Source organism: Mustela erminea, chromosome 14, assembly GCF_009829155.1.
Source record: "Mustela erminea isolate mMusErm1 chromosome 14, mMusErm1.Pri, whole genome shotgun sequence".
Lineage (NCBI taxonomy): Eukaryota > Metazoa > Chordata > Mammalia > Carnivora > Mustelidae > Mustela > Mustela erminea.
Genome location: NC_045627.1, coordinates 92,065,283 through 92,087,401, shown reverse-complemented (window position 1 = coordinate 92,087,401; position 22,119 = coordinate 92,065,283). Strand labels below are relative to the sequence as shown.

Below are 22,119 nucleotides of genomic sequence, written 5' to 3'. Positions count from 1 at the left end.
CGCTCCGCCGCCCCGAGGCGCGCAGAGACGCTTCGGACAGAGCCCCCGAGCCTTGCGGGTTCAGCGCGCCCGGCGCACGGGGCAGCCGGAGGCCCCGACGAAGCGCCGCGAGCTCCAGGCGGGGCCGGCACGACGGCAGCCCCACGACGCCCGCGCTACCGGGGCCCCGCTCTCCCGAGGCCGCTCCCCGCGCCGGACGCCCGGAAACGCCACGCGGCGCAAAGCTGACGCCCCAGGACTTCCAGCGCCGCGAGCGCAGAGACGAGCTCCGGCGCCGAAGACCCGACCCCACGCCCGCAGCCGGGCGCACTTTCGCTCGCTCCAACCTCCGCCGCCGCAGCCACGGGGGCGGTTCTTCCAGAGCCGTCTGCGCCTGCGCAGGCCCCGACTTCTCAACTGGCCAATCGCGAGGCTGCAAAGCCCCGCGCACGCAGCCCCACCTCCCCCGAACGTGCGGCCGAAACGGCCTAAAGCATGCGCGTTAGCGCCCGTCCGCGGCGGTTGCGACCCGGCCCGCCGCGCTCGGAAGCGCAGTGCGCAGGCGTGCGGCCGGAAACCCCGCCGCGGGCGCGAGTTTCGGCCAATCCCCACCGAGGTGCCCCCGCCAGGCGCCCGCGAGCGGAGGAGATGGCCGGGCGGCCGGGGCCTTCGGACGCGGAACGGGCAGGAGCCACGGAGCGGGCTGAGAAGGCCGAAGGTAGCGCAGGGGAGCCCGCAGGGACGGCCGTGGGGGCCGACTGACCACGGGCGCGCGCTGTCGAGGGAACGACCCCGGCCGTTTGGGCCCCGGCGGCCAGGCCCCTCGGGAAGCCCCGGTGCTCCGCGGGCGGCGGCGTCGGGACGGCCCCAGACGCGCCCTCAGCGGGGCGTTTCGTTACCGACGTCGGGCCGCACCGGCTCCGCGCAGCGCCCCGCGGGGCCTCCTCCTGACGCGCCCTGCGGACCGACGGCCCCCGGCGCAGGGGACGCGGCTGGGCAGCCCGGCGCAGGCCCTCCGGAGCGCGCTCACCGCCCGGCGCCGAGGGGAAGCGGGGGCTGTCCCCGAGCCAAGCCGTCGGCGGCAGGAACCGGCTCGGACGCGTTCCCGGGAGCCCCCCGCGCCCCCGGGCCCCTGCTCGCAGCGCCGTCCGCGGCACGGGCCTTGCTGGTTCCCTTCACCGTCCTCGCCGGGGGCAGCCTGGGGTCCGCCGCGGCGCCTCGGTGTCCCTGCGCACGCGGGCTCTGAGCCCTGAGCGCGCTCGGAGCGGGGCGGCGCCCGGAGGCGGCGCGGGGCCGGGTACAAGGCGCTCCCCGCCCTCGAGTGCACCGGCCGCGGCCGCGCCGAGGGACCCGTTCCGTAGGGCCGTTGGGCGCCTCTGGTCCGCCGGCCGCTGGGTTACTCCGCCAGGCTCGGCTGCGCTGCTCGCCGCGAAGCTCCAGGCCCACTGGCCCTGCAGACCGCGGCTCGGAGGCCGGGAGGCCGGGAGTCTGCCGCCGGCGGAAACCCGCTCCCGGGGTCTGCGTCCTCGCAGCCGGGCGGTTCTGGCCGTGTCTCGTCGAGGCGCTCCGTCCGCCGTCACGACCCAGTCCCCTCCCGGTGTGGTCACAGCACATGCCGTATTTCTTCCTCCCTCCCTGGGATTTTATTTATTGGGGGCGGGGGCGGGGCACGACCGAGGGGAGCAGGCTCCCTGCTGAGCAAGGCTCCCGCACCGCGGGATCGTGACCTGAGCTGAAAGCAGACCCCTGACCGACTGACCACCGGGCGCCCCCAGACCAGACCAGTTCAACACCTGCTGTTCGGTGGTCACTGCCTGGGGGGGTGTCCGTGTACTTGGCACTTCACACTGGGGCGTCACGGGGTCATGAGGCGTCGTCTGCGACTTCTTCTCGGGTTCAGAGATGTTAGCAACGGGGGATGCGAGCTGTGGACCCTATTTCCACAACTTCTCAGTAAACGCGATCTCACTGGCCATTGTCAGATTTATTCATCTTTACCGATCGGACAGGTACAAGATGTTATTTTTAGCTCATTATGACTGGATTGTGCATCTTTTCAAATATTTAGTGGCCATTTGTATAATTTTTGCTTCACCGTTCGCTCCTTTTCTCCACCCTTTATAGGAATGATTGCTAGCCTGCTTTATATTGATTGAAACATACTATGGAAAAATTTAAGCATACACAAAAGTCAAGAACAAAGTATAATTACCCCGTGAACCCATCTTTCCACTTCAGCAGTTACCAGCTTCTGACCGACCTTGTTTGCTCTGTATCCTCCCCCCTCGCTGCCGCCCACTCCACTGTGGCATTGGAGGATCACGGGCCTCGTAGCCTGGCATCCCTAAATATTTCCATGCGTCTCTCTAACAGGTGTCTAAAGGGTAACGAAACACAGTAGTACGTCAGAGCTGAGTAACTACGACAGTAATTCCTCCGTTTCATCCATTATCCAGTCAGTTTCCAAAATGCCCTGATTGCGTCATCAACATTTTTTAAAGTGCATTTGAATCAAGATCTAAATGTGTCCATTTTTTAGACTGATTTCTTCGTCTCTTTAATCCGTTTCAGTCTGCAAGGCTCTTCTTTCTCCCTTTCCCCGCAGAAGCTGATAGAGGAACTGAGCTGGTTTTCCTATGAAGCTCCCAGTCTGGATGCGTCCCCATGGGTCCTGTGTCCCTGTATTTCCTCTGAGTTAGTATTTAGGTTGAGAGGATTCGCAAGATACTCGTCTGATTTTTTGGCAAAAATTCTATACTATATTTTTACCTCAAGTGGCTCATAGTGTCCAGTTATCTTTACTGTGATGGGTTAGTGCCATGAATAATAATGGCTTGGATCTGCCATTCATGAAGGGATGAAAAATAAGTGCCTGTATTGGTTATAAATGGGTTAACATGAAATATTGTCCTGGGAGGCTTCAGAAGAATGAATGAGTGTACATGGATGAACTGCATTTTTTAAATGAGATGTCTTGAATTTTCTTTTGTTCTTTGTGGGATTTTTCTTATAAGAACTCTAGAACTTTCTAGTTAATTAGCCACGTGCAGTTAGTGATTTTTGACTCCTTGTTTCCGGGGGTCTTTTGTACCCCTTCTTTTTTTTCACTGGTATATCATGAGCTTTGACGCAATCTTGACTACTACAGGCAGTGGGAGTTCACCCCTCCCCTTGGCCTGGGTTTTATTAAGGGGAAATCTGTGGTCTGGCTTCGTCACAGTTTAGAAGTTGACTGTGAAATGGCCTGACTCGTCTCTCACTCAGTATGCACCCACCTCAGGACACGGAGCAGGGGGGGCGTACCTCTCTGGCTGGAGACCTGAGCCCCCCTCGGTTCCAGGCCAAAGCTGCTGGACTCCCACTCCTCGGGATTCTAACATGTTTGGCTTTGTCTCCACAGGGCAAGCCAAATCCTCACAGAAAACGGAAGACTTGCTGGAAATGGTGAAGAAGCTGCAGAAAGGTCACATGTGCCCTCTGTAGCCCCCACAATTCACAGACTTGGGAAATCAGCTCATTTGCTCTGTCTTTTAAAGCTTAATTCCTTGAAGTAAAAATACAGCCCCATGATTCAAAATTCAAGTATGAGTGGATGGAAGGCCAGAGCTTTTCCCAAACCTCCTAACTCGCCGCCCATTTGGCCCCAACTGCCTTGGGTCCAGGTTTTCGCCTGCACCTCCTTCCCTCCCCCTTAGCTCTGCTGCTCTCCGCTTGCTGACCAGCCTCCTTCCAGCCGCGTTCCCACCTCAGGGCAGGCCTCACTGTCTCCACCCGCCCCAGGAACTGCCCTCCCGCGGACGGGGCCCTTACCAGGCCTTCCCCTATCTGAAGGGCAGGCCCCACTCCTTCACTCTCTCATTCTTTGCCCGTCTGTGCGTCTTGGCTGCAGTGACTACCGCCCGACTCAGTACCTGTATTAATTTTTGTCCTCGTCTCCCCTAGCCAGGGAAGCCCCCGCAGGGCCCCCAGCTCCCCCTGCCTGCTCTCCTCTCCACTCAACTTCTCTCCTTCCTGCAGCGGGAAGCCTGGAGCCCAGGGTTGAAGTCCTGATTCATCGGATTAATGAGGTTCAGCAAGGTGAGCTCAGGCACCAGCACCATGATGTGCAGGGCTCCTTGTTCAAAGATGACTGAGTCGGTCGTGACAGCAGCAGCAATCATTAAACCAAGGATGGGACCATCTAAATGCAGCTGCTGTGGTCACATGCCCATGAGCCTGGTGCTGCTCTCAGCTGAGCCCAACAAGAAAGGCTTGTGCTCTGGAAGCCTCATTTCTTGCTTTAAAATCTGCCCCCACCCCAGATTTCCTGGAAGACATGAGAAATGTCAGCTTCCAAGGAATAACGCAGTGGGAGGCTGCACTTACACATTGTTCTGCTTTTCGGCACAGCAAAAAAGAAGGCCAGTGAAGAGCTGGGAGAGGCCCGGGCTGTTTGGGAAGCCCTGCAGAGGGAAATGGACTCATGTAAGCATGCTGGGCTCACCCAGAGGTCTTAAGTGTCAGGCCTTCCTGAACTCAGTATTCCGGACACAACATTGTTGCTGTGACCAAGGGCTCCTACCCCTCTGCAGCCCCACTCTGTGGGTAGGAGTGTTTCCTCCAAGCATAATCCCACCTCAGGGCCTTTGCTAGGCTGTTCTGTCCCAGATAGTGCAGGTTGCTGGTGCCGACATCCTCAGCAGCTCTTACCTTCAGTGTCCCCTTCTCAGGTCAGCCTCCCCCGAGTCATCCCATCTAGAGACAGCACCCTGTCCCCACCTGATCGCATTCCCCTTAACTGCTTGCTGGGTTTCTTCCTAGCCCATGTCCCAGTCCGAGGGATGTGTTTTCTTGTTCCCGTTCATGAGGACACACTGGCCTTCCACAGGGTCCTCACAGTCAGCCTTGATCAACCCCAGGGCCCTCTGCTGCTTAGACGGAGTGTGGGCTCAAGAGGGGAGGGGGATCAACTCAAGGGGTCCACATTTGGGATTGAGGTGGTGCTGTCCCAACCTGCCTGTGTGACGAGGGGCAAATGCGCTCCCTGAGGATGGGGTGATGCCTCCTGATGCCTAAATGTGTTCCTGTGTTTTCCAGTGACTGGAGAGAAAGTACACCTGAAAGAGATCTTGAACAAAAAGCAAGGTAATTGCAGCCACTCTGTCTCCAGGCTTTTGCCCTTGTCACCCCGCAGAGGCCAATCTCTCCAGAGCAGCTGAAGCCCTTTGAAACCCGAATCAGCCTGCAGCCCTCCTGTGGCTTCCACCACACTTTCGGCAAATGACAAAGTCCTATCAGGGGTCCATAAGACCTCACATTATCTGACCCTGTCATGAATGCCCAATCCTGATGCTTCCATGGGTTTTCATGGGGCCCTTGGCTCTTCTCCCTGCAGAGACCCTAAGGATCCTCAGGCTCCACTGCCAGGAGAAGGAAAGTGAGGCACAGAGGTAAGAGCTTACATCTGGGACTTGCTCTGCTCTCCCCTTCCATGAAAGAAGGAAAATCAGTTCTGGATCCACAGGTCACATTGTCTCCAATCTGTGAAACAGAGAGGCCAGGTGCATGGCTTCCCACCTTGGCCCCATGGTGCACAGTAGTGTTGAGGGTACCCGGACTTACGGGGATAATCATTCATTTGCTAGAGCTTTCAGCTCTTTCGTATTCTATGCCTGTGACTCTTCTTAAAATCGGCTCCTTGGCTCACTCTTCGCTCGTCTGCCCCTTCATTTAGGCATCAAGCCACCAGTGTGTCTCTATTTGTCCACTGTCCTTCCATCCACCTCAGTATTTGTGAATCCATCTCTCCACTTCCTGAACCCTGATTTAGCTCATTCTGTGATCTGTGCCCCTAAGCCCTCACACACCAACATTGGAACTATGTGGGAAATTTGGATGAGATCCGTATGTATGTGTGCTTGTGCATGTGTGTCAGCGTTGAGCTCCCTGATTTCGCAACAGGATTCCAGGGTCATGGGCTCATGCCCCACCCCCCACGAAGTTACTAAAGAAGGGCCTCATCCCGGAAAGCCAGAACAGACCCAAGAGGAGGCAGGAGCCCACCCCAGCCCCGTCATTCAGAAACATTGAGAGAATATGACTGAGGGCCGCCTTGCCTCTTCCCAGGAAGCAGACCATGCTGCAGGAGTGCAAGGAGCGAATTTCTGCCCTGAATTCCCAGATTGAGGAAGAGAAGAACAAACAGAGGCAACTGAGGTAAAGCCCAGAGCCCAGTGCCCAGTGCCAGGCAGGATGGGGGCGATGGGTTGGGATGGGTTGTGGATGTGGTAATACTGGGAACGGTGGTTAGAAGAGGAGCTGGCGGGGCTGAGGCTTGGAGGGTCAAGGTGGTGCAGGTGCTTCCTGCAGAGCAGAGAACAGGAGCACGTCTCCCACGGTCTGTGCATGAAGACCCCTGGCCTGGGCCAAGGGGGGGGGGGGCGTCTCAGCCCGTGGTGCCTCATGTTGTGTGACTGGTCCACAGGTTGGATTTTGAGGAGCAGCTGGAGGATCTGATGGGCCAGCACAAGGACCTCTGGAAGTTCCATGTGAGTCACTCAAAGCTGCTCCTACCACTTTCCACATCTTCCTGGAAGTCCCAGGCCCAAAACTCAGGGTTCCACTGCAGGCCTCCTTCCTCACACCTGCCACACCCAGCTCCTGATCCAGCCCTTGTGGTCATACATAAAATGGCCCTCAGCTCAGTCCCTCGGCACCACCCAGTGCTTTCCACTTCACTGATCCTGCCCGTCCATCCCTGCTGCTCCCACCCCGCCCCCCGCCCTCTTCAGTGGCCAGGAGGAACCCTGATAAACCAGGGAGAGGTTATCCATAAGGGAGATCCCTGGGTGTGTTAGCAGCGATGACCGGTACAGGGCAGAGAGTGGGAAACCAAGGGTCCCGGTGCCAAATAAAAGGGGCAGAGAGGATCAGTGTTAGGCCGGAGGGGTTCGGTGGAGAAGCCATGCAGAGGGAAGAGGAGCTGCAGTTGCAGTCTGGTGACTGATTCTCCAGGCACAGACTGACTCGTAAGGTTTTCAGGATCCCCTGTAAGAAATACTTGCCTCAGACCTGATTTCAAGGCTTCCAAACCTCCTGGCCTCCCTAGCGCAGCATCACAGGATCTGGGGTGAGACCGAGACAGTGGTGGAGAGAAGCATTAAGGCCCTGAATCCGGAATGTGCCTTGTGTGCCCAGAGGCCCAGAGTAGGAGGAAGCGAGGCAGGCTAAGTAGGGACCACATCCAGGTAGGGTTCTCTGAGGTGCGTGAGAGGAGGACAGGACACCTGGACAGGCCTCCTCTCTACCTACTCAGAGGCCAGAGCAGATGGCCCAGGAGATAGGCACCCTGGACAGCAGCAAGGAGCAACTGCTCAAAGAAGGTGAGGCCTGGCGGGTGGGGCGACCCTGATGTGTCCTGCCCTGGCCTGCCCTGCTCATCGGTCCCTTCCTGCTGCAGAGAAGCTCGTGGAGGCGAAGCTGGAGGACGTGAAGCATCGCCTGTGCTCCCAGTTTGGGGCTGATGGCTGCTCGGCCATTGCTGAAGGGCTCTTTCTCCGCAGCCAGGAAGCAGCAGCTGCAGTGTAAGATAAAGATGACGGGGACAGGGGATGGGGAGGAGGAGGGAGCTGCCGTGGCTGACAGCTGCACCCTCAGGCATCTGTTTGAGGAGGAGAACAGGAAGGCCCAGGAGCTCCTGGAGGCCTCGGCACGGCACCACGAGCAGCTGCAGCAGAAGTGCCGGCAGCTGCAGCAGAGGAGGCAGAGGTGGGCATGGAGGCCCGGCCCCTAACCCAAGGGGACAGTGGCTGAGGGCATCTCGGCTCCCCTTTCATGGATCTCCTGGTCTCCTCACACCGTCTTGTCCCTTTTCCTCCCCCTGACCCTCCCTTTTTGGTCCAGGCTTAAGGAGGAGCTGGAAAAGCTTGGGATGCAGATCCCTGCTCAAGGCCAAAGCAAACAAGAGGAAGGGGCTGGCCCAGGAGAACCTGTGAGTCCTAGAATTAGGTGGCAGGGAGCAGAGATAGCTCACGAAAGGAACAGGGCACAGAAAAGCAAGGAAGGGGAACCACAGAGTCCTCAGAGGATCTGAGTCTTTGGGGAAGGGTGTTCTCAGGGCACAACCAAGACAAAAGTGCAGAGGTTGGCGGCGTGGGTTAGAAAGAGGCAGGTCCCAGTGAGGGTGTGGTCACAGGGATGCATGGAGGCTTCCCTCCTCAGACCCTGACCTCCCACAGGCCAATCCCAAGCTCCTAGGAGTCATTGAGGAGAAAGACCCAGAGCTGCCCACCAAGCAAGGCCCTGTGCCCTCCTAGGCAAGGACGACTCTCCCTGCCCTGGAGCATGTTCCATGAACTTCAAGAAATAAAAGCACTATTTCAGTACAACTGCCTCAGCAGAGTTTGTGCACGGGTGGAAGGGTTTGTCTGGCCCAAGACCCTTGACCCTCGAGACTTGGTAAAGCCCTGGCCACATCTCCTCTTGGCCTCGGCCAGAGTTCTGCAGCAGGTACTCAGTAAGTGCTTCCCTAACCTTATAGTCTCTGCTCTGCTCATTCCTAGGACTTAACCTGTGGTTCTAGGTCTCCAGGCAGAAGGATTCACATTCTGCAGACTCACCTGTGATTGTTTCAATTCCTTATTCAGGCCTGGATTATACGGGATCCCAGAAATCCCAAAAATGAGGAGCAGGGTGTTGGGGTTCTCGGCCAATCAGTCCTTTGCCCACAGTCCCCACCAATTAGCTGAGAAAAAGAAACACAGTTGGAGGCCAAGTGTAGTCTGTGCTCTTGTGGAACAAAATAGGTAACCGAGACACTACAACACAGTGTGTTAGGGTTCTTCAGTGTCCTGGGACTCAGTCACCCAAGACTGTTGTGTACTTCTGAAGTATGTTTCAAGCCACGTAAATGCACTTGCCCAATTCAGGGTAGCAAGGCTTGTCAGAGTCTGATCCTAAGCCAAAATACAGTGACTATGAAGAAAGAGATGCCTTCTCTTGAAAGGCTCCCGCATCCAGGTAGGACAGTAACGTGGTGGGATGGAGAGGGGTCCAAACAGGCCCCCAGTCTGGAGAGCACCGTTTCTGTGGAAGAATGGAAAAATATGACACACTAAGCATCAACCTCCCGGTGTTCTGAGATGGGGTTCATCAGACCTGTATCATACATGAACTGGTATCATCAAAGTAACTCGTATCTCCTGGAAACTGGTCTATTCCCCTGCACGACAATGGAAACATCACTTCAGAGAACTGCAGTTCAGCTAAGCCCACGATGAGAAATGCTGGCCCTTTCCTTGGAAACCCAAAGATCGTGTCGCCTGGAAAAGGAGGAATATAGCCCCATCACCACAGAGCTGGGCTACCTAGGGTGGGTCCCTAGCTGAGACGAACAGAAAAACGTAGCTGGTGGCGTCACTTACCAGAAGGTATACGTAGAGACAGATGAGCTAAAAGAAACTGTTCAGTCTTAAAGATGAATCTAGACAAAATACCAAGGAGCCAGGACTTCCCAGGTTTGAAAATGGAACTGTTCCTCCTTCCCAGGTTCTCCAGGCAGAAAAAAGGATCCCTGAGATAGGAAATGACTTCAGGCTAAAGATCACATTCAGGACAGTATCAGCAAAATGGAGCCTCAGGGTAAATCTGAGACCAAGGATGCTGCTTGAAGACCCTCTGAGTCTCTTAAGCCTTGTAAATCCTCATGACAGATGACACAGAGGGTTTTTGCAAATCTTAGGGGCATTGTCCCCACATCACTCTGCTTGAGGCAGAGTGGTGGGGGATGGCTTTCATCTAATGGAGTGGATTATAATTTAATAGATGAAAAATCCAAAAACTTTTTAAAGGAAATTAAATCAATTTGAAGTAAGTTTAGAAACAGTTCAAATGAAAAGAGCCCTCTGGGCAGGAAATACCCCTGAAGAAACTAGTTAGTGTAAAAACAAACAAAAAGCTGGTTATGTGTTGGTAGAAGAGAGATGACAGAGTGCAGAACCCAGAGCTTTGGAAGTCACTCTCAGACCCACTGCACCCTGATCGAGGGGCTGATGGGGTGCCCTGCTAGACTTCAGAGTTCGTGGGGACCACGGATGGCTGAGTGCCTCCCAGTTGCCCTCCCCTTTGAGTGGACGGAGTCTCCCCATCTCCATGCTATGCTGTGGACCATCTAAGTGGCCACTTGAGGTCACATGGCTTCAGGCTAAGAGGAACCACACAGAAGGCATGCTCCCAAAGAGACTGTGCTCCTTGTCCTGATACAGATGACGATGTCCTCAATGTTCAGCCAAACAGCTTTATAAGTTGGAATTCTTTGAGTGTTAGTGTAGTGTGCATTTATAAGTGATGTGAACTCTGCAGCCAGAAAGCAGGTGGTGTCCTACTGTATTTTCCAGAGACAGCCACACACTCTTGTGAGATGCCTTTACATCAACAGGTAAAGGTGGACTCTACTTCTCCACCACTTAGGATCTTCGTGGGCCCTGTAACAACCCCAAATAGAAAAATTCAGAAGTGACTGTGCTACTTACCAGGAGTAGCATTGCCAAGTGTCCCCATAGAGGCAAAAATCACCCCAGAGAAAAAATGGTCTATAGTCTTTCAAAAATCTTCTTTAATATAGTATCATTTCTATCTGAAATTTTTTTATCCACATTACCTAAGCTGATAGTTTTCGCTTCATGAAAAACTCAGATACAAAGTTAGACCTTCTGTTGAAAAGTGGACACATTAAAGGTATTTATAAGGTTTTACTTTATCCTCAGTGTTCAATGACCTGTCTCTGCCCAATAAAGTCATTCCTGCATTTATTGAATTTCTTTTTTCCTATGATTTCTTTGATTTTTCCATCCATTGCTTGGGGATGAAAAGTGACAACAAAAGGTTCTTTCCTGTGTGACTCTCTTACACAAGGACTGGTAACGTCTCGCAGAAGCCGACCTCAAATTCGCAAACTGAACTAGCTACAATGGACTCACATTGTTGGAAATAGGTCACACATAGGATCCAACAGTGACTACTTCTCCCTCAGGTAAGTGCAGGTGAAGATTTGTGAGGCAGCGTTGGGAAGATCTTTGCCCTCCCCAGTCAGTCCTTTCTGCCTTAAGTCCTGGTTGCCATCTTCACCATGTGGCTCCAAAAACATACCTGTGGGTAGTATGCATTCCAGGAATGAAAAATCAGCAAAGGCAAGTAAGTTTTTTTGTGGCCAGGCATGGAAGTAATGTGCATAATTTGTGTTCATGATCTCTTGGCCAGAGCTCAATTACGTGCTTCCACCCACAGTAAACGGGAGCCGAGAAATGCAGGCGAACTGTGTGCCCAACACAAAGAGAAAGTGAGTTTTGGTGTACATATCGCCAGTCTCTGCCACACATGGCTTCTCCCCAGTGTGAGTTCTCTGATGTTTGCTGAGGTGTGACTTCTGACAGAAGGTTTTCCCACAAGCATTACATCCATAGGGCTTCTCTCCTGTGTGAGTTCTCTGATGCACAGTCAGGGCTGACTTCTGGTAGAAAGTCTTCCTACATTCTTTGCATCCATAGGGCTTCTCTCCTGTGTGAGTTCTCTGATGCCTATTGAGAGCTGACCTCTCACAAAAGGTCTTCCAACACTTGTTACATTTATAAGGTTTCTCACCTGTGTGAGTTCTCTGGTGTACAGTGAGTTTTGATTTCTGGTAGAAAGTTTTCCCACATTCCTTACACTCATATGGTCTCTCACCGGTGTGAAGTCTCAGATGCACAGTGAGCTTTGGCTTTACACAGAAAGATTTCCCACATTCGTTACATCTATAAGGTTTGTCTCTTGTATGAGTTCTCTGATGTACGGTAAGAGCTGGGCGATGGCCAAAGGGTTTCCCACATTCTGGACATTCATAAGGTCTCTCTCCTGTGTGAGTTCTCCGATGCGCAGTGAGAATGGACTTCTTACAGAAGGTTTTACCACAATCACTGCATTCATGATGTGTCTCTCTATTGTGACTCCTTCGATGTACAGTGAGGGCTGACTTCTGGTAAAAGGATTTCCTACACTCGTTGCATTCATAGGACTTCTCCCCTGTGTGTGATCTCAGATGCACAGTGAGTTTGGTTTTCACAGAGAAAGATTTCCCACATTCGTAACACTCATATGGGTTTTCTCCCATGTGGGTTCTCTGATGAACAGTTAGGTGAGACTTACGGCAGAAAGTTTTCTTACACTCGATACATGCGTAGGGTTTCTCCCCTGTATGAGTTCTCCAACGTACTGTAAGAACTGTTTTACTGATAAAGGTTTCCTCACACTCGCTACATTGATAGGGTTTCTCCCCTGGGTGCATTTTCTGATGTTTACGGAGATTAGACTTTGCGTGGAAAGTTTTGCCACATATGTCACATTCAAAAGTTTTCTCTCCTGAGTTCTTGAAAGCCGAGTAAGGTGTAATTTCTTGCTGAAACTGTCCCCTCTTTGATCACGTTCACAGCATTGCTCCTCCAAATCAGCTCTGTGAAGATTCGATTGGGTTGGTTTTACACAGGTGTTCCCCCATTTGTTACACCTACAGTGAGCCTCCCCTATGTGAGTTCTCTCTCGGACAACGACAGCAGACTTGTCACAGGCTCTCCAACAGTCATCGTAGTTATAGGCAGTCTCTCCCACAGGAGCACTGCTATGTGTAAAGGTGGTTGTCTCCCTGTTCAAGTCATGCCCTTGCCCACCAAATTCAAAAAGTGGCTGCAAAATCTGACCCTTCTGATGAAAACTACGGTGTTCACACCCGAAGGGTTTGCCGCTCACATTACAGTCCTTGGGCTTCTCTCCACCATGCATCTCATCAGGCTCACCAGGGACAAACATGTTCTGACACACATCAAACTCCTCTGGCTTCATTCCTGAACAGTCTCCATTATTTATAACCAGGTCTGAAATGTGGATTGCACTCAAATTAAATGGTTTGCCCAAGGCGGTTCTCTTCGTAGTTGACCTTTTGTTGCTGGAGAACCCAACTTGCCCCACATGTCTGCTCTGATGGTCCTGCCAGGTCTCCGTCAGGTCACCTGCACCCTGGACATCTGAAATGAGACGAAGTAACCATGTTACCAGACACGTCTGGTAACCACCTCTAAGCATTTCTTACGGAAGGTTTGTGCAGGAGTAATGCCGTTTCTTTCCATCACAGTACTGGGGCCGAATCCACGTTAAAACCTGTTAAACCCCTAGGGCCTGCTTGGGCCTGCTTAGCCAGAGTGACTCCATGTTGCCTAGATAGCCATTTGGTTGTTTAATAAATGCCTCAGCAGTTACTAGTATCGGTTCCAGGTAACCGTTACTAAAACACACAGGTAGGAGACATCCAATCAGCCAAAGCCACCTATGCAGATGTCTGCGATTGTGCCCTATAAAAACCAGCCTGTAAGACCAAGGGGCATCGCTCTCTTTGGAGGCGGCCCTGGCCGGTCAGTCTGACTGGCCATTGCTTGGCATAGAATAAGGTTTTGCGTAACTTTGTCTCCGCCTCGTGCCTTTTATAACGGACCCAACAACAGCAGGATATGAATTTTGAAGAATCGATAATGGGTATGTTATGATAAGCATATTATTTTTCTCCCTAACAAAATCATGTAACAAATGACACTAATAGATTATTGAATATCAAATCATGGTTTTATTTGTCGGTTCTTTTTTTTTAAGATTTTATTTATTTATTTTACATACAGAGATCACAAGTAGGCAGAGAGGCAGGCAGAGAAAGGAGGAAGCAGGCTCCCCGCTGAGCAGAGAGCCCGATGTGGGGCTCGATCCCAGGACCCTGGGACCATGACCCGAGCGAAAGGCAGAGGCTTTAACCCACTGAGCCACTCAGGCGCCCTCAGTTCTGCTTTTTTAAGTTTCTTTTTTCCTTACTGGATCCAGGAGGAAGTCCCAACAGTCACCTACTCCCTAGCCGCAGTTTCGGCTGAGTTTTTCATCTGCCACCTGTGTTCCTTCTGTTTCCTGTTTTCTCTCACAATAACTGCGCAGTCCTTTTTGCTTGGCCTTTCCTCATCACTCAGCTTTGAAGGTGACAGGACTGTCCTGGATTGGCTACTTTAGGATGCAGTAGACGGCCATTTTTCACCTAAGCAGGGATACTGCTTAGGGACAAGGATCTGCACCCATGTTTATTTTTTCACTACTTCTTGGGGAATGTCTATGGGCATCCTCTCTCCTTCTCCATGCTAGCCAAAGACAGATTTCTGCTAACTCCTAATGAAACCCTATGCCTTGGCTTCTTACAACCAAGTTCCAATTCTCCTCCCTGGGCTACCCTCCCTGCTGGTCTAAACAATTTAGGTTCTGCAACACAGGCTGCACTCATGAGCTCTGAAAAGTCTTTTTCTGGCTGCTTCTTGGAAAAGCAGTCTCACCTGTTTTGCTGTGCTTTGCTTCCTGCTGGTGCATCCCTACTTGACAATGTGCTGTTTCTAAAGGCTTCTGTTTTGAACTTTGGACTATCAGCTGTGTCCTACTTTCAATGGAAATGGAGTCCATGCATGGACTGGATTCTCTCTGTTATATTTGGGCTACTTAGCAGGAGCAACTGCATCCTAAAACCCCTGGCTCCACTGGCCTTGAGAACGCATGAACTCCAGATTCTCCCCCCATGCCATGGATCACCCCTTTCCACACTGCAGCTTGTGCATGGTTCTCCGCCCCCTGTGACACTGATTCTGCGCTTGACAAGGCTTGGTCCTGCACTCCCTTACTTCCTTAGCAAGTACCTGGGCAACCTACTCTCATCCTGTGCCTCAGATACCAGTCAGGCTAAAGACTGTTCTAGTTTGCAGCTTCTAATAGTGACACCCAATCTCTACTGCAGACACTATACCCTGTATGGGTTATGTTGTCAACACTGGAAAATCTAAATCATCACCTCAGGTTAAAGCTATCCGAAAGTAAAGTCTTGATAATTCCCTCAAAAATACTTTCTCTGGGCTTCCCTACTAAAATAACACACCGCAGTTTTTCTCTCAGAGTGGTAAAACATTATTTCTGATTGTGACCCACTTCTTAGTGTTCTGTGTATTTGCTTCATTCTGACTCAACTGAAAGGAATCTCCTAGAAAGGACGGCATGTATTTGATTACCACTGCAATCCCCACAACTACAAAATGACCCATGCTTTACCTGTGTCGAAAGAATAAATGAGGGATAAATAAACACTCGAAAGGGAACAGTGTATGCAAGGAGGGCACCTCTGAACCCAGAGGCAACGGCTAATGAAGAAAATTCTGGAATGGATTTTGGGTAAGTCTAAGAAAAGAGTGGGCAATTAAGAAAAGAAGGGGACATTTGTGGGTGAGAGCCACACTGTGAGAGAGAAGGCAGGAGCGTGATCCATGCAGACTCCCTCTCCTGAGGTCCGGGCCTGGGAAAAGCACCTGGGAAAACAGCCCGGCACGGCCCACACTGGCTGTGCTCTTCTCTTCATAGACCCCTGCCCAGTATGCACTCACTGACCTGGGAGGCGCCGGGTTGGGGCTTCCCCTACAGCCCACGGCTCTGCTCCTTGCTCCAACTTGACAATCACCTCAGGTTTGGAAATGCAGTGTCCTGTTGATCAGAAATAAGTGGGACTTTTCACCAACTGCCTCAGTTTCAGGGCCTTTGAAGAATGACATGAGCACAGCTCCAAGGACTGTACGATGAAGGGCCAACATGAACCTCCGACTAGAGGGTGAGCACGCACATTCTCCTGGGCCGCGGAGCCTAACCCTGAGCAGCCTTTCACTTCATACACCACTGCACCTTTACCATGAAGAGGAAAGTGCCTGCCCCTGCCGGGACACTCTCACTCACCCAGGGACACCAGGCTCCTGTAGGTCTCCAGCATCACGGCCCTGTACAGGGTCCTCTGAGCATCATCCAGGTCCTGCCACTCCTCCCAGGAGAAGTTCACGGCCACGTCCTCAAAGGACACCAATTCCTGGAATGACATGTGCCTCAATTCAAGGCATCAGCCTGGATCAGAACAGGAAGTCTAGGAGTTCATTCTTTTTTGTGTGTTTGGTCTTGAACAAAATACACCCATGGTTTGTAGTCTGTACTGCCGGGTAAGGTAAAGAGATCCCACAGCAGAAATTTCCTACCTCAGACTGGAAACAACAGCAAAAGAAAGTCTCTGAACTTGGGAGATGGATCAACAGATATTTTCTAATCTTTATGAGAGAGAGAAAAAAATGAAGACAAATAAAGAGGCCCATGAACAATTTAAAAAACAGTCTAACAACATGTAACTGGAGTTCCGTAAGGAAAGGAGGAAAAATAGAGCATTTACAGATTTCAGAAATAATGGCTCCAACCTTCCCAAATTTCGTGAATGATCTGAATATACAGATTTATTAACTTCAGTGCCCATAAGTTAGATTTAGGAAAAAAACAAAAAACAAAAAGCCAACAAACTATTCTAGGCACATCACAGCCAACCTGCCAACATCCAAGAATAAAGAGAAATCTTGGGACGCCTGGGTGGCTCAGCTGGTTGGACGACTGCCTTTGGCTCAGGTCATGATCCCGAAGTCTCGGGATCAAGTCCTGCATGGGGCTCCCAGCTCCACAGGGAGTCTGCTTCTCTCTCTGACCTTCTCCTCACTCAGCTCTATCTTTCTCTCAAATAAATAAATAAAATCTTAAAAAAAAAAAAAAAAAAAAAAAAAGGAGAGAGAAACCTTGAAAGCAGCCAAAGAGCAAGCACGTTCAGGTTCAAGTACGGGGAAGGACGGGCAACTTATCGGAAACAACGTGGTGAATGTAAATCCTTCGATTCCTTGATTCTGCACCCACTGAGCAGTTATGCTACAAAACTGAAGTGAAATACATACATTTTCAGAGGAACACAAACTAACATAATTCATCATCAGAAGATGGCACTACAATGCCAAAGGACCTTCTCCGTGGTTGACACAAAGTGACACCAGATAATCTGGATCCATAAGACAGAATCAAGATCACTGGAAATGCCAATGTGTAGGTAAACATAAGGAACTCTATATATATATATATATATATGCACTTTTCTTCCTTACGTCTATAAATGACATGATCCTTTAGGGAAAACATTGCAACGATGTACAGGGCACTCATAACGTCTGTAGGCTCAGTATGTACACACGTGTCTACTATCCACAGTACACATGACGGGGCAGCAAATGGATTTATACTGTTCAAAAGTTCCTATTTTCTATGAAGTAGGGCACTACTACTCAGTATGTTTGGTAACGACTTGTGTGGTAAACCCTGTGAGGAGTGAATAAAAAGGTAACGGAATGAAGTGCAGAGTTTTAATTTGCTACGGCTGCCGTAGCGAGGCACCAAAATGGTTTAGCCATTTGGGAGATAGTTTGGTACCGTCTGCACAGGTAAGCACAAACGCCCAACCCACGATCCCTGCCCCGCACCTCTGGTGCGCATCTGGAGGAGCTGAAAACGCACGTCCACGTGGACACCAGCACAGGATGCGTACCGCCGCTTTATTCATAACCATCAAACCTGGATGTGACCCAATGTCTTCAGCGGATGCACGAATCAACTGCGCTCCCCTCTGACAACGGAATGCCACGTGGGGCTGAAGACAAAGGAGCTATCGGGGCAAGGGAAGAACGGGGGAGGAAACGCAAACGCACCCCAGGAAGTGAGAGGAGCAGGCGTCAAGGACCACACACTGTGGGATTCCAACTCCACGCCTGCCTGTCAAAGGCAGCACTACGGAGCCCGGAAAAGCGTCAGCACCGGCCAGAACGAGCGGAAAGAGCACGGGGACGTGGAGGACGTGGAGGACAGTGACGCTGTTCTGTACGACTGCAGTGGGGTGTGACTGACACGGAGGCTCCGTCTCGTGATCCAAGTGTCCAGATCTCGACGCCAGCCGAGGTTCGGGGGCAGAGAGCAGGAGAAGAGAAACTCCATTTTGGTCGTGTCGGTCGCTGGCTAACGAAGAAGGACACGTGAGAGAAGAAAGGAAGATGTGCTTCTCCCACAGGACTCACTCCGCGTGAGGTGCCTTCTGGAACGGCTGCACGAAAACATTCCCCAGGGGCGTGAACTAGTGGTCGAAAGGCTCGGGAAGAGGCCCGAGCTGGGGAGAGGCGCTGTCAGGACCGCCAACCGCAGAGGGCCGGACAAGTGCAGGAAAACCAGAGTGTGAAAAAGGGGCCCAGATCGGAACCCTTGGATGAGCTGCGTTCAGGAGAGGAAACAAGCAGAAGAAACCACCAGGGAGGCCGCCCCAGACGCTAAGAGACGAGAACGTCCAGGAGAAGACCCTGGACGGCACTTTTCCTACGGCAGAAGAGTCGAGTAAGGCACAGCCCACAGCACCGTCACTGAATCAGACATAATCTGGGTTGCTCTGTAGGTTGTAGGATTATTTCTTCACTTAGAAGACATGGATGAAGACGACACGGAGGAGGGTAAGGTGCAAACGAGCCGTGAACTCTCTCTCAGAAACCACCACTCTCCACAGTCAGACACACAGCCTACACAGACCGGCTGACAGAAACACGTGGAGGGTAAGACCTGCAGACACCCCAGGGTCTGACTCTAGCAGGGCTCGGGCCGTGGCTGCAGTGGGGCCGTGGACCCAGCAGAGCCCTCCAGAAGCTGCCTGGGACTCGACTCTAGCAAAGCTTCTCAGGCAAACAGCAGTCCAGCACCAGGTGACCTTCCGGACTGGTGGCAAACCGCTGTCCGCCCCCTCAGCCGTGTGACCAACAAAGGCACCACTTCAGACTTCTGGGCCTACAATGTTCAGGTCCTGTGAGAACGGGACACGTTTCTTCTGAGGGTCCTTTCTGAACAGGCAGCAACACTGTGTGTCATTCTGCTGCGGCGTCAGAAAGCCCAGAGACCAACCTGCACTCACCCTGGATGACTCGAAGGTCATTTAACCTGTCCACATCCGCATGCCACTGTTCCCGTGTTTCCGCGTATCACCCCGAAGCTGCATTTTACCGACTTCTACTTTTCTATTTTACAGTATGAGCCCTTATTAAGGAGGCACGTACCGCATGGAGCACTGGTGCGCTGCATAAACAATGAATCGGGAACACTGAGAAATAAAATAAAATTAAATAAATAAAGCCTGAGCCCTTCCTCTCCGAGCTCAGGAAGCGCCACGTCAAACAAGCGGACAACTCACCAGAGAGGTGTTCATCTTCCGCTGCTCCGGGAAACCACAGAGGGCTCTGGAGGGACCCCTGGGACAGGAGGCGAACGGACTGGCTGCGGGACCAGACGCTGGGGCTCGGCTCCCACTCCTGGACTCTCCTGTCTGAAGCTCTCCACAGTGGCCAGAGAAGACGAGAGGGAGCGAGCGTGCTGCTCCTGTGGGACGAGAGAATTTTCACCTTGAGAAAGGGCAGGAAAGACCCTATTACAGGCCCATTAATTTATACATACAGTTCATCAAAACACACACTCCCTACTGACTTATCAACAGTGAAGAGAAAGAATCAATTTAAGATCTTGAAGATGCTCATTAAAGCAACGACTGTTCATGATCCTATTAGCAGAGACGCAGACGCAGGGCTTCACAGTCGTGCCTCCGTGAGGACACCCGCGGTGTAAATAGCTCGTCTTCACAGAAGCAGACACCCTGCAACAACACTGCTGGCCCGTGACTTTACAGGAAGAGACTCCCGTAAGGGACATGGGACACTGTGCTGCAGGGCACTCTTCCAGTGACGGTTCTCCATGACCTGCTCCCCTCGGCTCACTTCCTCCAACAAGGACGTGGGCTTTGCCACGTGACCTGCTCTCGTCAAAAGGAACGCAGCGCACACCCTGGACACAGGTGGAGGAGCGCGTCTCCGCGGACATCCGTGAAGAGGCCCGGGACTGGCCTGATACGAGGCTCAGCCAACAGCCAGCACCGACCACCAGGAAGGAAACGAAATCCTCTTTCACCAACCGACCCCAGCCTTGGCACCAGAAGATCACGGCCTCTCGTGGGAACCAGGCACCGACGGGACCCGACCGAGTACACCCAGCCCCAAGTGCTGAGCCAGAGGACCTCAAAACCTAAAATGACTGTTGTTTAAAGCCACTGAATGCGGTTGGCCTGTTACCCAGCAAATGCTCACGTGATACACTTGAACCCCCGAACTCAGTATGTACACGGGGAGAGAGTCTTGAATTACACACCGAGGACCATCGACAGAACCTGACAACCCACACCGAACCTCTGAGGGGTGGGAAGACTGCCCGCTCGCTGGACGCCAGTGAGGCCCTGGAAGACCCGCCGTGGGGAGCCCGCAGACACCCGTCTTAACACCGGTACCTGGCGCCGCGAGTCTGTTGGTCACAGCCGGGCGCATGCGGGGTTGGATCTGCAGTCCCGGGAGATGCGTTAGACAAGAACACTGCGGCCGATTTTCCCACTTCACACAACGGAAAATGGAAACCAGGCTGCAGGCATCGCGCTGTAGAATCTTTGCTCTTCGCAGACAGGTCGCTGGCATTCGTGGGAACACCTGCCCCGGAAACGCCTCGAGCCCCGCAGGACAGAGAAGACATCAGGGAAAGTGGGACAGGCATGTCTAAGGCAGTTCCTCTAGGAAGCGGCTGTCCTAAGTGGCCGCCTTGGTCAGAACAGACATGGGCCGTGGCTTCACTGTGGCAAAAGAGAACGCACAGCACCCCCAGGTCGGGTTCCCCGACGCGCGCAAGCCGGGGAGCCCGCAGCCCACTCGCGTCCTGGAACCCCTCCCTCGCCGCACCCGCAGAGCCTTCCCAGGCCACCGCGGGGAGCGCGGGAGGCAGCGCCAGCCGCGCCAGCCGAGGGAGTTCAGGCAACAGAAGCCGGGAGAGGAGAACCGAGCCAGGCAGGGTTTGGGGTGAGCGGCCTCTCAGCCTCGGCAGGTTACCCCTCCCCCTCGCACCAGACCCCTCGGGCGCGGGACCCCTCGCGCCGTCGCCCGCCCCTCTCGGCCTGGCGCAGGTCTCCCGAGGGCAGGTCCACCCTTCCCGTCACTCGCAGCCTCTGGGGCCTCTGGGGCCTCTGGGGAGGTGGCACCCCCAGCCCTGTTCCGTACGCAGAGCCGGGGTCCTCTCCCTGCCGGGACTCTCGCGCCTCCGCTCAAGTCACAGGCGCCCCTTCCAGAGAAGACCGGACGGCCGTCGGGGGCCGCGCCATCGCGCCCGAGCCAGCGGCGCCTGCAAACCGGGTCCTGCACACGGGGCAGAGCCCAGCGCCCGGCAGACCGCACAGCGCTCGGCAGACCGCACGGGAGGCGCGGGGGGCCCGACCCCCGGCCTCGGGGGAGCCTCAAGAGAGCCCGCGCACGACCGCTCCCGCGAGGAGCTTCGCGGACGCCGCCGCGCACCGGGGCCCCCGCACTCCGCACCGAGACGCTCGCGCCACGCCCGAGCGGGAACCCGCACGCGCACGCCTGCAGACCCGCCCCCGCCCTCGCCGCCGCCGGGCCCAGCCCCCCGCAGCGCGCGCCGGGGGCCCCCCGCAGCGCGCCTTCTCCGGCCAAGCGACCGCCGCCAGCACAGCCCGAGGGCGCCCGGCTGGCGCCCGACCCGCGGGCCCCGAAGCCCCGTCGCCCCGCGCACCGGGTCTCGCTCCACGGGTCGCGCCTGCACTTCAGGCCCCGCCCCCGCCGAGCTCCCGCCGGCCGCAGGGCTCCCCTTTCTCCCTCGCACCGACCTTCGGGGACACAGGACCCGACGTACCGGGACCCGCAGCCACAGCTGCCGACACCCGCAGGGAGCCGGATTTCCGGGCGGAAGAGGCGGGGCGGGTCCGCACGTGCGCAGAAGGAACCCGAAGACCCAGGGTCCCGCGCGGGCCTCCGTCGTTGTCGCGGGAGACTACATTTCCCACAGGCCTCTGCGCCCAGTCCTTTAGGAGCCCTGGTGGGTGATGTGTCCCGCTGCGCGGGAGCGGGCGCGGGCCAGGGAGTTGGCCTCTAACCTCGTGAGGATACCGGGGAGATCCTGATTTCACCGAATGAGACACATTGTCCCTAACTGGTCAAATCCTCGTATGGAGGAAACATGAACACTTTCTCTGTAGCATGGGATGGTGTTGGACCGCATCTTACCCACAGACCTTCTTCTAGAGTTGCTGTCAGTCCTCTCAAGCCCCACTGCTACCTGATCAACTAGGTTTATCTAATAAACTAGGTTTCTCTGATA

The 22,119-nt window shown here is 53.8% G+C and overlaps 3 protein-coding genes across 8 annotated transcripts; 2 read left to right on the top strand and 1 right to left on the bottom strand.

Moving 5' to 3' along the window:
* The first annotated feature begins 494 nt into the window (after window positions 1-494).
* Window positions 495-8,347, top strand: SYCE1 (synaptonemal complex central element protein 1). Its single transcript, XM_032312659.1, has 13 exons — window positions 495-697; window positions 3,380-3,442; window positions 3,997-4,056; window positions 4,369-4,443; window positions 5,056-5,103; window positions 5,354-5,408; window positions 6,085-6,174; window positions 6,443-6,506; window positions 7,274-7,340; window positions 7,418-7,541; window positions 7,615-7,725; window positions 7,861-7,948; window positions 8,196-8,347. The coding sequence occupies exons 1-13, from the start codon at window positions 628-630 to the stop codon at window positions 8,271-8,273; spliced, it is 993 nt and encodes a 330-aa protein (XP_032168550.1). The 5' UTR covers window positions 495-627; the 3' UTR covers window positions 8,274-8,347.
* Window positions 8,348-12,001: 3,654 nt separating this feature from the next.
* LOC116573041 (zinc finger protein 717-like) lies at window positions 12,002-21,717 on the bottom strand. Of its 6 annotated transcripts, XM_032312653.1 has the most exons (7): window positions 21,629-21,717; window positions 19,115-19,299; window positions 18,839-19,024; window positions 16,068-16,136; window positions 15,778-15,904; window positions 15,439-15,531; window positions 12,002-13,010 (listed from the first exon to the last, which is right to left on the bottom strand). In XM_032312653.1, the coding sequence occupies exons 3-7, from the start codon at window positions 18,857-18,859 to the stop codon at window positions 12,124-12,126; spliced, it is 1,197 nt and encodes a 398-aa protein (XP_032168544.1). In that variant the 5' UTR covers window positions 18,860-19,024; window positions 19,115-19,299; window positions 21,629-21,717; the 3' UTR covers window positions 12,002-12,123. The 6 variants fall into 6 exon arrangements, with proteins under 6 accessions (XP_032168544.1, XP_032168549.1, XP_032168546.1 ...); XM_032312658.1 differs by lacking the exon at window positions 16,068-16,136 and having other exon boundaries at window positions 17,601-19,024; XM_032312655.1 differs by lacking the exon at window positions 16,068-16,136.
* LOC116572847 (translation initiation factor IF-2-like) lies at window positions 20,572-21,845 on the top strand. Its single transcript, XM_032312213.1, has 2 exons — window positions 20,572-20,810; window positions 20,915-21,845. The coding sequence occupies exons 1-2, from the start codon at window positions 20,572-20,574 to the stop codon at window positions 21,843-21,845; spliced, it is 1,170 nt and encodes a 389-aa protein (XP_032168104.1).
* Window positions 21,846-22,119: the final 274 nt, after the last annotated feature.